Below are 14,558 nucleotides of genomic sequence, written 5' to 3' on the forward strand. Positions count from 1 at the left end.
AATTGTAACATCATAAGATTTTGAATAATAATTGAAAGTTTTGTTAGTATAGAACCAGTCTTGTATATGTCTTAATCTAATAGGACTAATGAGAGGTAAGACATCACCCTTGTTTCGATGGTGGCTATCTTATTTAATTTATATGCACTGTAGAACCAAACTGGTTTCCATATTTTTCAAATTCGTAGTCTGTCACTTTTAGGCCTTGAGTTGGATACGATTTTTTGGAATTTTCAAGCAAAACTAAGACTAAATCAGCGCGGGAAAAGGAATATGAAAATTTTTCTCACTTGCATGCCTAAACAAAATAGAAATCCATTATTTCTTTCATTTTGATAACATACACAAGGATAAACAAGGATTTTAACTTGAGGTCTCTGAAAAAGTCCTCCAACAACGATAAATAACAAATAATAAATTCTGAGTAAAGATGATTTCATGGTGATATATCTTTACTACCAATATTTGATTAATAGAACATGGCTCGTGAATGGTTTTTCCTATCATTTCACTTAGTTTGAATCCATTTGAACGCTATGTAGTACAACGGTCTCAATGGTCAAGCCTGGCCCAAAGCCAAACAAAACACCCCAATCCAATCCTTCACCTGTGGTTGTCTTTCCTTCCTTGAGCGATTTCTTTCTCATCTCGTCCAAAATAAACAAGACACATGCACTCGACATGTTCCCATATTCACTTAGAATATGTCTTGTTGCTTTGAGTTTCTGTTTATCTAAACTGAGTTTTGCTTCAACTGCGTCAAGAATAGCTGGGCCACCGGGATGAGCAATCCAGAATAAGGAATTCCAGTCACTAATACCAATTGGGTCAAAAGCCTTAGTCAAACACTTCTCTATGTTTTCAGATATCAAACTAGGCACATTAGGCCACAATTGAAAGGTGAGACCCACTTCACGTAAGTTGCCGGCAATAGCACCTGCTGAATTTGGAATAAATGTTTGTGCTGCTGAAACAAGCTGGAAGAGTGGTTGTTCAATCGAGATATCTGGATCTGATCCAACAATTACAGCTGCAGACCCATCACCAAAAAGGGCTTGGCCAACTAAAGAGTCCAAAGCATCTTCGGAAGGACCACGAAATGTAACAACAGTGATCTCAGAGCATACCACAAGAACTCGTGCTCCTGCATTATTCTCTACAAGATCCTTAGCTGTTCGAAGAACAGTTCCACCTGCATAGCACCCTTGATGGTACAACATCACTCTTCTGACAGATGGTTCGAGGCCTAAAAGATTAGCGAGTTTATAATCTGCACCAGGCATTTCTACACCTGAGGTGGTACAAAATACAAGGTGGGTGATCTTCGATTTAGGCTGACCCCACTCTTTAAGAGCCTTCAATGCTGCTTCCTTACCAAGCTTGGGTACCTCAGCAGTGATAATCTCTTGGCGTATGTTAAGAGATGGAGCCATATAAGCACCAATGTTTGGGTGCTCCTCAAGCATTTCTTCGGTCAAATGAATGTAACGCTTCTTGATCATGGATTTATCACCTGTATATAAATTAAACAGGAGTAATATGTGAGCTCAAGGCATTCATTGTTCAAGATGATCAACATCGTTCAAGTGAGTGTAAAAAAATTCATCTTAGTACAATATAAAAGCTTATTCTGCTCATACCATCGCGCAGAGATGCATTGAATTAATTTAAAATGAGTACACAGGATGTTAAAATTATACTTACAGATGCGGTTGAACTTCTTCTTGAGCTCGGTCATGTGCTCGCTCTTAGTGACCCGAAAATAGTAATCGGCGAAATCAGACTGGTACAGACAGTTGTCCGGGGTAGCTGTGCCAATGGCTAGAACGGTGGCCGGACCCTTGGCACGCTGAGCATTTCTAATTTCCTCCACAGACGCCATTGATTGTGTGTGATGACTACTGAAATCGAAGCTTAAAAGTTGAAGAAGGAAAGAGAAGTGAAATTGTAGGAGCACAAGTGCTTGGAGCTGGCTGGCCAAAGTTGGGTATTGAGGTTTGTATTTATAATCATAAGAAATGCTGTGTTTCACCAACCCTCATCCACTTGGACGCTATTGAAATTGAATGGTGTCCTGCCCAGTCAATGGATACTTGATGATATGTGAAAGGGAAGGGTCTCCCATGTAGGTAGGTGTGCATTTGAATAACCCATGCTGCAGTAACATGGGATTTGATCATTTCTAACTTGGTAGGCTTCGGTTTTCATTCTTTATTTTTTGCGTTCTTGATCTTCCTCTATAACTATATTCTTTTTTTCTTTAGCCCATGTAAGGTTGTTGGAAGCTTACCCTTTGTCTTTAGCCCATGTAAGGTGGTTGGAAGCTTACCCTCTTTGACTTCAAGTTGGTAGGACCACTTCCATATGCCCCGAATGCTATAATTTGACCATGGAGTTGGGCTTCTTGACTTGCAATGATGGAAGACCCAAATCTTTCACATGCTGGGCTACCTGCTGCCGGCTGGACGTTTGGAAATCTACAATGAGGTAGATTATGTAGTCAAATTTAGTATTTAAGACTAATGAAGGTAAAAATTAATTACAACTAATGAATATAAATATGTTAATTTAATCATTTAAAATAAATTTTAACTTAACTTTATTAAATAAGCTAAGTGCTTAAAGTAAAATTCTAATAATGTGTTTTAACTCAACAATTTAACAATAATTAAATTTATATTCAACTTAAATCATCAAATAAAAGACATTAAGTTTTACAAACTCAACTTGAGAATCTTAACTCAGGTTTAAAACTTATATTAAGAATATTTACATTTCATAGTTAATATCTTAGCTTAAATTTTTAATAGGTTTGGATTCATACACTTCCACCAGCTCCCAATCCACTAGCAGCTGGTAGGCTGATAAAGTCATAGATGGTGGCCGAGACTTGTTCAACGATCTCATGCTGATTTAAATTATATCAGATGGTTTTTGAATGCTCTTTGGGGTGGAGGGGGGAAGTGACAAATTCAGCATCAGCCGACCGGCTGCAAATTAATTCATCAACTTAAGAAATTTTTGTGTAGAACACATTTTCACATTTTAAACTTATGAGAAGGAGAATCCACACATTTCTATAATTAAACATATTTATTTAAGTTTTTTAAATAAAATAATAAGGAAAATAAGTCATAACTTTTTCACTTTTAGTTGACTGCAAAGATGATAAAGTCAGTGTCTTCTGAAAGGATTGCTAGACTAGAAGAAAGGAAAACTAAATGAATAAAAAATAAAAAATATTGAAATCATTTTCACCAAAGGAAGATTTTTCTATTCAAATTAGTCAAGTCCAAATTATATGGAGTCCAATTTTTCTGGAAATTTGTATGAAAACTTCACTGAAATAGGGACTATAAAAAAGGCTGCAAAACAAACAAAAAAAGAGTATAATTCTTAAATTATTTTTAATTGTTTGAAAAATAAAGAGTTTAAATATGAAATAAAATGCTATTTGATTAAAAGAGCTTTCTCAGCTCCAAAAGTGACTTCTGGAATAGGACATATGAACGGTAATATTTTTCTTACAGCATGTTCAGGTAGCAGTAGACGTCACCCTTGTTGCTGTGGTGGCCATCTTATTTAATTTATATGTACTATGGACCCAACTTGGTTTCCGTATTTTTCAAATGAATAGTCCGCGTCACTTTTAAGGCTTCAGTTGGATAAGATTTTTTTGGAAAGAAAAGAAAATTCTTACATGGGGTTTTCAAGCAGAACTCAAACTAAATCAGCACGGGAAAAGGAATATGTTGGAAAATTTTCTCACTTGTATGTCTAAACAAAACTCAAATCCATTATTTCTTTCATTTTGATAACATACACAAGGATAAACAATGATTTTAACTTGAGGTCTCTGAAAAAGTCCTCCAACAACGATAAATAACAAATAATAAATTCTAAGTAAAGATGATTTCATGGTGATATATCTTTACTATCTATATTTGATTAATAGAACATGGCTCGTGGATCATTTTTCCTATCATTTCACTTAGTTTGAATCCATTTGAACGCTATGTAGCACAACGGTCTCAATGGTCAAGCCTGGCCCAAAGCCAAACAAAACACCCCAATCCAATCCTTCACCTGTGGTTGTCTTTCCTTCCTTGAGCGATTTCTTTCTCATTTCATCCAAAATAAACAAGACACATGCACTTGACATGTTCCCATATTCACTTAGAATATGTCTTGTTGCTTTGAGTTTTTGTTTATCTAAACTGAGTTTTGCTTCAACCGCATCAAGAATAGCTGGGCCGCCTGGGTGAGCAATCCAGAATAAGGAATTCCAGTCACTAATACCAATTGGGTCAAAAGCCTTAGTCAAACACTTCTCTATGTTTTCAGATATCAAACTAGGCACATTAGGCCACAATTGAAAGGTGAGACCCACTTCACGTAAGTTGCCTGCAATAGCACCTGCTGAATTTGGAATAAATGTTTGTGCTGCTGAAACAAGCTGGAAGAGTGGTCGTTCAATCGAGATATCGGGATCTGATCCAATGATTACAGCTGCTGACCCATCACCAAAAAGGGCTTGGCCAACTAAAGAGTCTAAAGCAGTTTCTGAAGGCCCACGAAATGTAACAACAGTGATCTCAGAGCACACTACAAGAACTCATGCTCCTGCATTATTCTCTGCAAGATCCTTGGCAGTTCGAAGGACAGTTCCACCTGCATAGCACCCTTGATGGTACAACATCACTCTTCTGACAGATGGTTCGAGGCCTAAAAGATTAGCGAGTTTATAATCTGCACCAGGCATTTCTACACCTGAGGTGGTACAAAATACAAGGTGGGTGATCTTCGATTTAGGCTGACCCCACTCTTTAAGGGCCTTCAATGCTGCTTCCTTGCCAAGCTTGGGCACCTCAGCAGTGATAATCTCTTGGCGGATGTTAAGAGATGGAGCCATATAAGCACCAATGTTTGGGTGCTCCTCAAGCATTTCTTCGGTCAAATGAATGTAACGCTTCTTGATCATTGATTTATCACCTGTATATAAATTAAACGGGAGTAATATGTGAGCTCAAGGCATTCATTGTTCAAGATGATCAACATCGTTCAAGTGAGTGTAAAAAAATTCATCTTAGTACAATATAAAAGCTTATTCCGCTCATACCATCGCGCACAGATGCATTGAATTAATTTAAAATGAGTACACAGGATGTTAAAATTATACTTACAGATGCGGTTGAACTTCTTCTTGAGCTCGGTCATGTGCTCGCTCTTAGTGACCCGAAAATAGTAATCGGCGAAATCAGACTGGTACAGACAGTTGTCCGGGGTAGCTGTGCCAATGGCTAGAACGGTGGCCGGACCCTTGGCACGCTGAACATTTCTAATTTCCTCCACAGACGCCATTGATTAGTGTGTGATGACTACTCAAATTTGAAGAAGGAAAGAGAAATGAAATTTTAGGAGCTTGCTTGGAGCTGGCTGGCCAAAGTGTTGTCTTGAGGTTGGTATTTATAATCACCACAAATGCTTTGTCTCACCAACTCTCATCCACTTGCATGTATGTGGGTGTGCATTTGAATAATCCAGTGACATGGGGTTTGATTTCCAACTTGGTAGGCTTCCGTTTCCATTATTTTATTTTTCTTTTTGTCTTTCTTCTTCCTTTATAACTCTTTTCTCTTTGTCTTCAGCTCATGTAAGTAGTTGGAAGCTTGCCCTTTTTGACTCCAAGTTGGTAGTGTCCATGTGGGCCCCAAGTACAATAATTAATACTTGGCCATTGAGTTGGGATTCTTGACTTGCCGGGACAAAGACCCATATTTATCACATGCTGGGCTAGCAGCTGCCGGCTGGACCAAGCTAAAGATCGATATTAATACAGAATTTTAGAAAATCTATAATGACGTAGATTATATATTCAAGTCATAAATTAATAATTTTTTAATCAAAGTTATTAATATCGGAACTTCTTTGAATAATGTTGATATCAAATACCACTTGAGAGAAAAATATGATTGATAAAAATGATACTGTCTAATTAATTTTTAATTTCCTACATTTTGAATGAAAGTTGCTTAAGTGTATAATTTTTTAGGCCATATAATACCTATTTGAATTTTCCTTTTTAAATTATGATTTTTCACCAATCATGATTTTAAAAGAATTATGAAAATCAGATTAAATATGTAGTCCAAGGAGGATACACTAATTACTGAGCTATAATTATGGAGAATCTTTGGCGATGATGGCCTTTGTCACAATCAAAGATCCATTTAAAAAAAATAAAAAAATCAAAATTTATAAAAATATTTAAAAAAAACTTCAATAAATTATAAAATAAATAATAATACAAATATTAAAGTTACTTTATAAAAAAAAATTTACAATAGTACTTGAAATAAGTTTATTTCATTTATTACTAAAATAATGATATATGTAGTTTAAATGTATTTAAAGATATAAAAGAAATTATGATATATGTATAATTATTATTATTTGTTTGAAAAATATATATATATTATTTATTTATTATATAAAGGGATATAAAAAAATATTAATTTATTAAGAAAATTACCATGATTGCTTTTATATTTTCAATAATGAGTCAAATGAAATTTAAAAATAAGATAATTAAAATTATTCTATTTACTAAAATTAAATTAGTATATATGAAACCTAAGTACATATGGGCCTCCCTGTAGAGATGGCAATGGGGCCGGTTTTTTTCGGGTACCCGCCCCTAATGGGACCGGGTTTAATTTTAATAAACGGGTTTGGGACGGGTATGAGATTTTTTTTTTAAACCAGGGGCGGGTTCGGGTATTGCCCCATCCCACCCCGCCCCGCACTAATTATATATAAAATTAATTTTAAAATTAAATTAAATTTAAAATTTAAAATTAATTTAATTTAAATTTAAATTTTACTATTTTTAATATATAGATAATAATAAAAAATTTAATAAAATAAGTTATAAAAATATAATAATTTTATTATTTATAAAATATATTTATTTTAATGTAATTAAAAAATTTAAAAGTAATTTTTTTTTTTTTTAAAAAAAAAAGTTAAACGGGGTGAGAATGAGAATTGTTTTTAATAAACGGGGTGGGGTTGGGATGGGGGTGATTCATCCCGAACCCGCCTCGTTGCCATTCCTACCTCCCTGCTTGGTGAGGGTCATACTAATGACCCCTTTCCCTTTTGTGCCTTAAAAATAGAGTTTAGGTGTTGTGTCAATGTGATACCATGGAAATCCTGGAAAAAAAAAAATAGTGAAATTATTCCAAAATTCACCTCTCCACCAATTATCTCTTCCTTGTATCATAATCATCATAGTCGATATACTTAAAAATATTTGATATTTCAATGACTTTTTGTGATATTTTAATCTATGTTCACACTACATTATTTCTTATTGATATTTAGATTGAATTGAGACAATGTAGGAGTATTAACTTAATTAGATCAGGAGTTTTATAATGAGCAATACTTTGTTGATGTCGTTTATAAATTAATAAGTTGGATCATCTCTCTCATTCATACATAATATTCACATACATTTACCTATATATTATTTTGGGTTAATTATGAACTCAAGATCTAAAGTAAAGAAAGAGATAGAAAGAATTTGTTTAGAAGCATTTGAGAATACACTTGCTATATTATTTGAAAGTCAATAGAATGGGCCTTATGTGTTGGTAATTTTGACTCAAATTTTTTATTTTTTTATTTTTACTAAAGTCAATATTCATAGAGTTTAGGTTTTAGATAAATTATCCTTATAACATTGAGTAGGATTTGGAAACTTATCGTTTAGGATTAATCTATACAACTCTATAGATATCTGGTTTTATATAGGATTTCAAGAGAGTGAAAAAGTAAACGAAAAATGAACAAAGATAGACAACGTGTGTATCAGAGTTTGGGTAGAAATAGGTTGAGAGAGTTTGGTTGTGTATTTTTTAACTTTATTTATAAATTTGATTCCTCTTTCCCATAGATGTAGGTGATTATGTAGAACCATGCAAATCTTTTGACTTTTCTATTTCACTTAATGTTTCTTAGTGTGTTTGGGTGTTGTGATTTCCTAACAAGTGGTACAAGAGTCATGTTGTGAAGATCATGGGAAAATTATTTAGAAAATGATGTTTGACATAATGTATGATATTGAGTACTTTGATGGAAAGAATAATTTTAGTTTCTAGCATGGTATTGTTAGAGATAGTTTGGTGCAACAATGACTTCTCAAAGTGTTACTAGGTAAGAAACTAGAGAACATGATGAATGAAAAATGAGAAGAATTAGATGTAAGAGTGGTAGGCACTATTCATTTAAGTTTGACTCATAAAATAAAATATATTGTTTTGAATAAGAAATATCCTTCTCAATTAAGGGAGAAGTTAGAGAAAATTGATATATCAAAATCCCTTAACAAATAGACTATATTTGAAGAAACAATTATATAAGTCGAATATGGATTAAAGAACTGATGTTCATATTTATATAAATAAATTTAATAAGTGTATGACCCATTTGTTGAGTGTAAAGGTCAACATTAATGAGAAACTATTATTTTATTGGCATCCCTACCAAGATCATCTAAGACATTGGTGAGTATGCTTTTTAGTTGGAAAGACAATGTTTACTATGGATGAGGTGTTAACTGCTTGTTTAGAGACAAAAATTATTAAGTAGTAAGTAGTTTGTTTCATATTAAACAAGCTCTTATGATGAAGTCTAAATCACATTGTGATAGGAGTAAATCATGAAGGAGATATTAAGATAGGAGAGTTGATCATTTCCAATCACACTACTAGAGGATTGTAGAGGGTTATTATTTCCATAAAAGGGATGTATCATGAGGTATTGTGAAAAAATGACAAAGCACCTAGAAGAAAAGAAAAATATTGAATTTCAAGAGGCTTTGAAATCTACTAATATTGTTGATAAAAAGTTTAATAAGTAAGGTGATGTTCTTTCTATTATAGTTGATGAAAGTTTTTGTAACTCTTGGATTTTAGATTCTTGATGTTCATTTCATATGAGCCCATATAAGAAGTGGTTTGATACCTATTAGGAATGTAATGCTGGTACTGTTTAAATAGAAATTGGTTCAAGCTCTAAAACCATTAGGATTGGTACTAGGAAAGTGAAGTTGTTTGATAGTGTTGTAATGACATTATCTAATGTTAAGCATGTTCTAAAGTTGAGAAGGGAGTTTAATTTCTTTGACAGCTCCAAGCATTGTGGGTTATAACTTTTCTACAAAAAACGATATTATAAATATTAATAAAGATGTTTTGATAGTTATAAAAAGAAAAAAAGGTGAAACATTTTATACACTTAGACTGAAAAGACATTGTTAGTTGGAGTTGTGATGGTGGAATAATGTCATGAAGAGTTTTATGACAAAGAAGTTATTGGACTAGATTTAGAAAAAAATGTGACAAGATGTTAGTATTATAAGAAAACACAATGATAAGATGATCAAGACTCCATTTTCAACTAAAGGCTTATTGGCACAAAGATGAGACTAATTGCAAAACAAATGAAGTTATGAAGAAGGCAAGGGTGGTATCTTGAGTTAAGCTCAACAAAAGTTTGAACTTGACACATTTATTCTAATTGTGTAGTGGTAGCACATTACTCATTGAGGGTGCAAAGGTAGGTACCAAAGAGAGATAAACCTGTCCTATATTTCTTAATTTCATATCCCAAAATCAGATTAACTACATGCAAAACTTTTTAGGCTTTTCTAAATCCTATGCACAATAGAAAAATTGCAATTTTAAACATTAATAGGATTCAAAATGTTCATTAGAAAATATCACTTGAGATTCGGATATTCTGAAATCTAATCCATACGATAAAGATGAAAATAAAAGTTGTTGGAGGTCTCGAATATACCTAAGATCTTTTGTTTGATGGCTCTTCCTTAATCCTGGTGCACAACTGGTTGAGAAAAAGTGAGGATGGAGGCTATGAATCTCACTCTAGATGGTGGAAGATGACTCACTTATGAAAAAATGATAGACCCCTAAGGGGTATTTATAAGGTTCTCCAACTCGGCTTAAGTGACTTGAGCCCATTAAGGGCTTGGGTCACTTAATCAATCTCAAAACAGGTCCTAATTGATTAATTAACCTAATATAATCATCTAATTAATCAGTTAGCCAATTCTAAAGACTTTATTCACTAACCTCTATGCAACTTTGTATAATTTTCAAAACACCCTAATGTCCAAAAATAAACCTAGAGTCAATCTAATCGTCATAAACCATGCCAACAAGGTATATGAGTTTGAAAATGGACCATTAAGGCCCATAGGATAATACTAGCTCCTGTAAAATCCAATTTTGGAGTTGATTCAACATTCCACTATAAATAATCAATTGCATTCCAGTACCCTGTATAACTAACAACGAGACACTAAGTGCTCGGGTTTGTGACTTGTTATCTATTGCATTTAGTTTTTCCATGAACTAATGTTCGTAGTCTAACAAAGTTATCAGTCTTTCAAAAGTACCTCACTATCCTTAAGTTACAAATCCTCCTATTGTGTATTCAGCTAACATATCTTAGCTCTCTAAGAGCTTATGTCAAGTTGCACTTAAGGAACTATTATGACCATAGTTTACATGAACACACCTCCTAAGGATTATCTAAGGGGACACTTTGTCTCAATCTTATGGGATATCATGGTGTCTCTATTGAGAATAACTATTACTATCGGTTTCCATCAACAGTGACCTAATCCATAAGGAATATATGATCAACTTACGATCTCACCCATAGGTCAAAGTCAATGCTAACTTTAAGCTCAATATTCTCTCAAGGTTGAGAGACAACACAATGAAGCAATATTAGGAAGTCATGACTACTTGATAGTCTTAAGTCATGACATAACATAGGTCTTGTCCAATGTGTAACTATAAACACTAGCACACTAATCATAGGAAGCTCATTATTTAGGATTAGCCTATAAACTCTATAAATGTATGGTTTTATGTAAGAAAATTGTTTGGGAGAGGTCATTTATTTTTTATGGATAAATTACTTTTATAACAAAGTAGATTAGTCGATTTGCAATGGTTTAAATCCATCACAATAATACTCTTTTGTCAACGGATATTTACTATTGCAATTATTGTTGATAAAATAATTACATGTATAAGCAATGGGTAATTTAATTTACAATGGAGTAGGTGTCTTAGAAATTCGTAACAACTGAAATCCATTAAAAAAGTAAACTTAGGTGGGTTGACAAAACTCAATATATATATATATATTTGGTAATGAACAATTTATGAGTTTGAAAATGAATGAAGGAATTTATATTCATATAAATAAATTTAATAAGTGTATAACCTATTTATTGAGCATAAAGGTCAATAGTGAGGAGGAAGATGCAATTATTATTTTATTGGCATCCCTATCAAAATAAAATGAGACATTGGTGATTACGCTTTTAATTGGAAAGAAAACGTTTATTGTGGATGAGGTGTCAATTGCTCGTCTAGAAATAAAAATCTATAAGAAACCAAGTAGTTCGTTTCATATTGAATAAGTTCTTATTGTGAAGTCTGAATCACATCGTGGTAGGAGTAAATCATAAGAGAGATATTAAGATAGAGGAATTGATCATTTTCAATCAGACTATTAGGGGGATGTGGAGTGTTATTATTTCCACAAAAAAAAAAAAAAAAAAAAAACTTGTCATAAGGTATCGTGAAGAAATGACAAAGCAACAAGAGGAAAAGAAAATTCCTGAATCTATTAATATTACTGATAAAAAGTTTGATAAGGTAATGTTTTTATTATTATAGGTGATGAAAATTTTTATGACTTTTAGATTTTAGATTCTTGATGTTTATTTCATATGGGCCCATATAAGGAGTTGTTTGATACCTATAAGGAATGCAATGCTACTACAACTTTAATAAGAAATTGTTCAAGCTCCAAAATCATTAGGATTGGTACTATAAAAGTGATGATGTTAAATGGTATTGTAAGGACATTGACTAATGTTAAACATGTTCTAAAGTTAAGAAAGACTTTAATTTTTTTGGGAACTCTAAGAATTATGGGTTATAATTTTTCTACAAAGAACAATATTATGAACATTAATAAAGGGGCTTTGATAGCTATAAAAAAGGAAAAGATGAAACATTTTTAAAACATTGATTGGGAAGACAATGTTAGGTGGAGTTATGGTGATGGAGCAACCATGAAGAGTTTTATCCTAAAGAAATTATTAGATTAGATTTAGAAGAACATGACAAGATGTTGATATAAGATTAAAAAAATTATAAAAAAAAAACACTAAGGCAAGATGATCAAGACTCTATTTTCAAGTAAAGGCACTTATAGGCATAAAGATGAGACAAATTGGAAACCAAATGAAGTTATAAAGAAGATAAAGACGATTTCTCAAGACAAGTTCAATGAGCATTTGAAAGGAGAGTGACAACCCGACTCTTGGTAGCTTGGCATGTAAGGGTATCAACAAAATTTATACCTAAGGTCCTTACACTAAAGTAGCAAAGCTACTATAGTATAGTGGCTCTAGGATCGAACACTGGGAAGGGTTTTTACTTTAACTAGTGAAGTTCGGAGGATGGAGTGAACTTTTCTTAATAAAAATTAGGTTAAGATGAAAACATAAAAAGATGAAGGTGTTGTAAACTAAACTAACATGAAAATAGGTTAAAAGATGGAAAAAGAAGTTTCTCAAAGCTTTGGATAGCCATGCTTAACTCACTGTGTAAAAATGGAGATTTTGGGACTTTTCACCTCGAGTTGGGGAAGCAACTAAGGTGATGCTTACTTCCCGAACCGGTATGAGTTTAACAACTGAGTTTTAGTCCTTGAAAACTTACAAAAAGGGTAGTTGAACCTCATAAATGCCCTTTTAATGATATAGGTCATCTCCTCGACTTGCAATACAATGGCTCGTAGGAGATAACTAATGAACGTCAGTGGATCTAACAATAAGAATCCACTGAGACCGAAAGATTATCAAGTATTGGCCATTCAAAGCAAGTCAGAGGGATTAAAAGCTTTACTTTGAATGAAAACATTTATGACGCTCAGCTACTTACATTTATGGCTTGGAAATCTCCATCCTGACACGGGAGCTTCACATGGCATCCATTACTTCAAGAAACTAAAAGGTTTTAGCCTCTCATCCTTGGGGATTTCATCCTCCAAGGATGTTTGGCTACTAAGAAAATGAGAAAGAAAAAGAGAAAAGAAAGCAAAAGATACTCTGTATTTAGCTAAAAATAAACTTTACAAAAGTTGGTCCTCTGGGGAAAGTTCCCCGACCCTCATAAAATGAAAATTACAAAACAATATATAACAGGTTGTTTACCCCTATATCCTTGCTTAACAACTAAGGAATCATCTAATTGGTGGATTACAAGGAGAGAATTGGGATTTAGACAACAAATATCTGAAGCAAAATATCAAAAAACGTTGGTCGCAAATATCTGGAAGCACTCAGGAGAATTTCACAGGCGCACAAAATGGCTGCGAAATTTCGCAGACGAACAAGATGGCTGCGAAATGATTTCGCAGCCGAAGGCTGATTTCGCAGCCAAAGGCTGATTTCGCAGCCCTGCGAAATTGGCCTTCAGCTTGGAGTGATCTGCTTCCATTGGCTCTAACTTCTTCATTTCAACTCTGATTTGCGAACCGTTTGAAGCATTGGATTGTTGGCTTCCCGATCTTCGAAACGACATAAAGTATGCATAAATTGGACTTCAGGAATTACTCCAAAAGTGGCTGAAATGACTGTCATAAAAAATGCTTCAAGGTAGATTCTCTCTTTACTTCTCCTCCTTGCATTCCGGATTGGTTATGGCAAAGGACTTTAAGGCTTCAAAGCTCTGATTCTTCATGTTTCTGAGCTTTCCATTGCTTTGCCATGGATTCCAAATAACTCTCCTCCATCTTGGATTGCTTTGGTGATCAAATTACTAACAAAAACACCAAAACTTACACAAAGTGATTAAAAGTGATTGCAAAGGTCCTTAATATGTCAATTGGGTTAAAAGGCAATAATTACTACTCAAAAGTGTTTAAAAGAGTTAATTACAAGCTATCAAATAGCACTTTTTGAGTAGTAATCAGAGAGATAAATATACATATAGATTGAGAGAATTTAAGTCAAGGCAAAGATTTTTGGTAATTTTGAATCAAATTATTTATTGTTTATTTTTAGGAAAGTCAATATTTGTAGAGTTTATGGTTGAGTAAATTACCTTTCTAAGTTTGACTAAGATTTGAAAACTTATCCTTTAGGGTTAGCATATAGGACTCTATCCATACGTGGCTTTACATAGGATTTCATGACAGATGGAAAAGAAATGAATGAAGAGTGAAGAGAAATAGGAAAATGGTGCATTGGGTTTTGGGTAGAGAGGTTGATACAATTTGAGTCTATATTTTTTAAGTTTATTAATAAATTCAATCTCCTTCTATAATAGACATAGGTGATTAGGTTGAACCAAATAAATTGTTTCTCTTCTCTAATTTATTTTATTTTTCCAATTGTATTTAGGTGCTGTTATTTTTTCATTCTAAAGTTTATTATA

At 33.3% G+C, this 14,558-nt stretch overlaps 1 protein-coding gene and 1 pseudogene across 1 annotated transcript; both read right to left on the bottom strand.

Annotated features, from left to right (window-relative positions):
* Positions 1–290: 290 nt before the first annotated feature.
* LOC100853745 (stilbene synthase 4-like) lies at positions 291–2,204 on the bottom strand. The gene is made up of 2 exons (XM_003634027.4): positions 1,705–2,204; positions 291–1,513 (listed from the first exon to the last, which is right to left on the bottom strand). Exons 1-2 carry the CDS (start codon positions 1,880–1,882, stop codon positions 513–515), a joined length of 1,179 nt encoding a protein of 392 aa, XP_003634075.1. The 5' UTR covers positions 1,883–2,204; the 3' UTR covers positions 291–512.
* Positions 2,205–3,774: 1,570 nt separating this feature from the next.
* Positions 3,775–5,450, bottom strand: LOC132255341 (stilbene synthase 4-like; annotated as a pseudogene).
* Positions 5,451–14,558: the final 9,108 nt, after the last annotated feature.

This window comes from Vitis vinifera, chromosome 16 (genome assembly GCF_030704535.1).
Source record: "Vitis vinifera cultivar Pinot Noir 40024 chromosome 16, ASM3070453v1".
Taxonomy (NCBI): Eukaryota; Viridiplantae; Streptophyta; class Magnoliopsida; order Vitales; family Vitaceae; genus Vitis; species Vitis vinifera.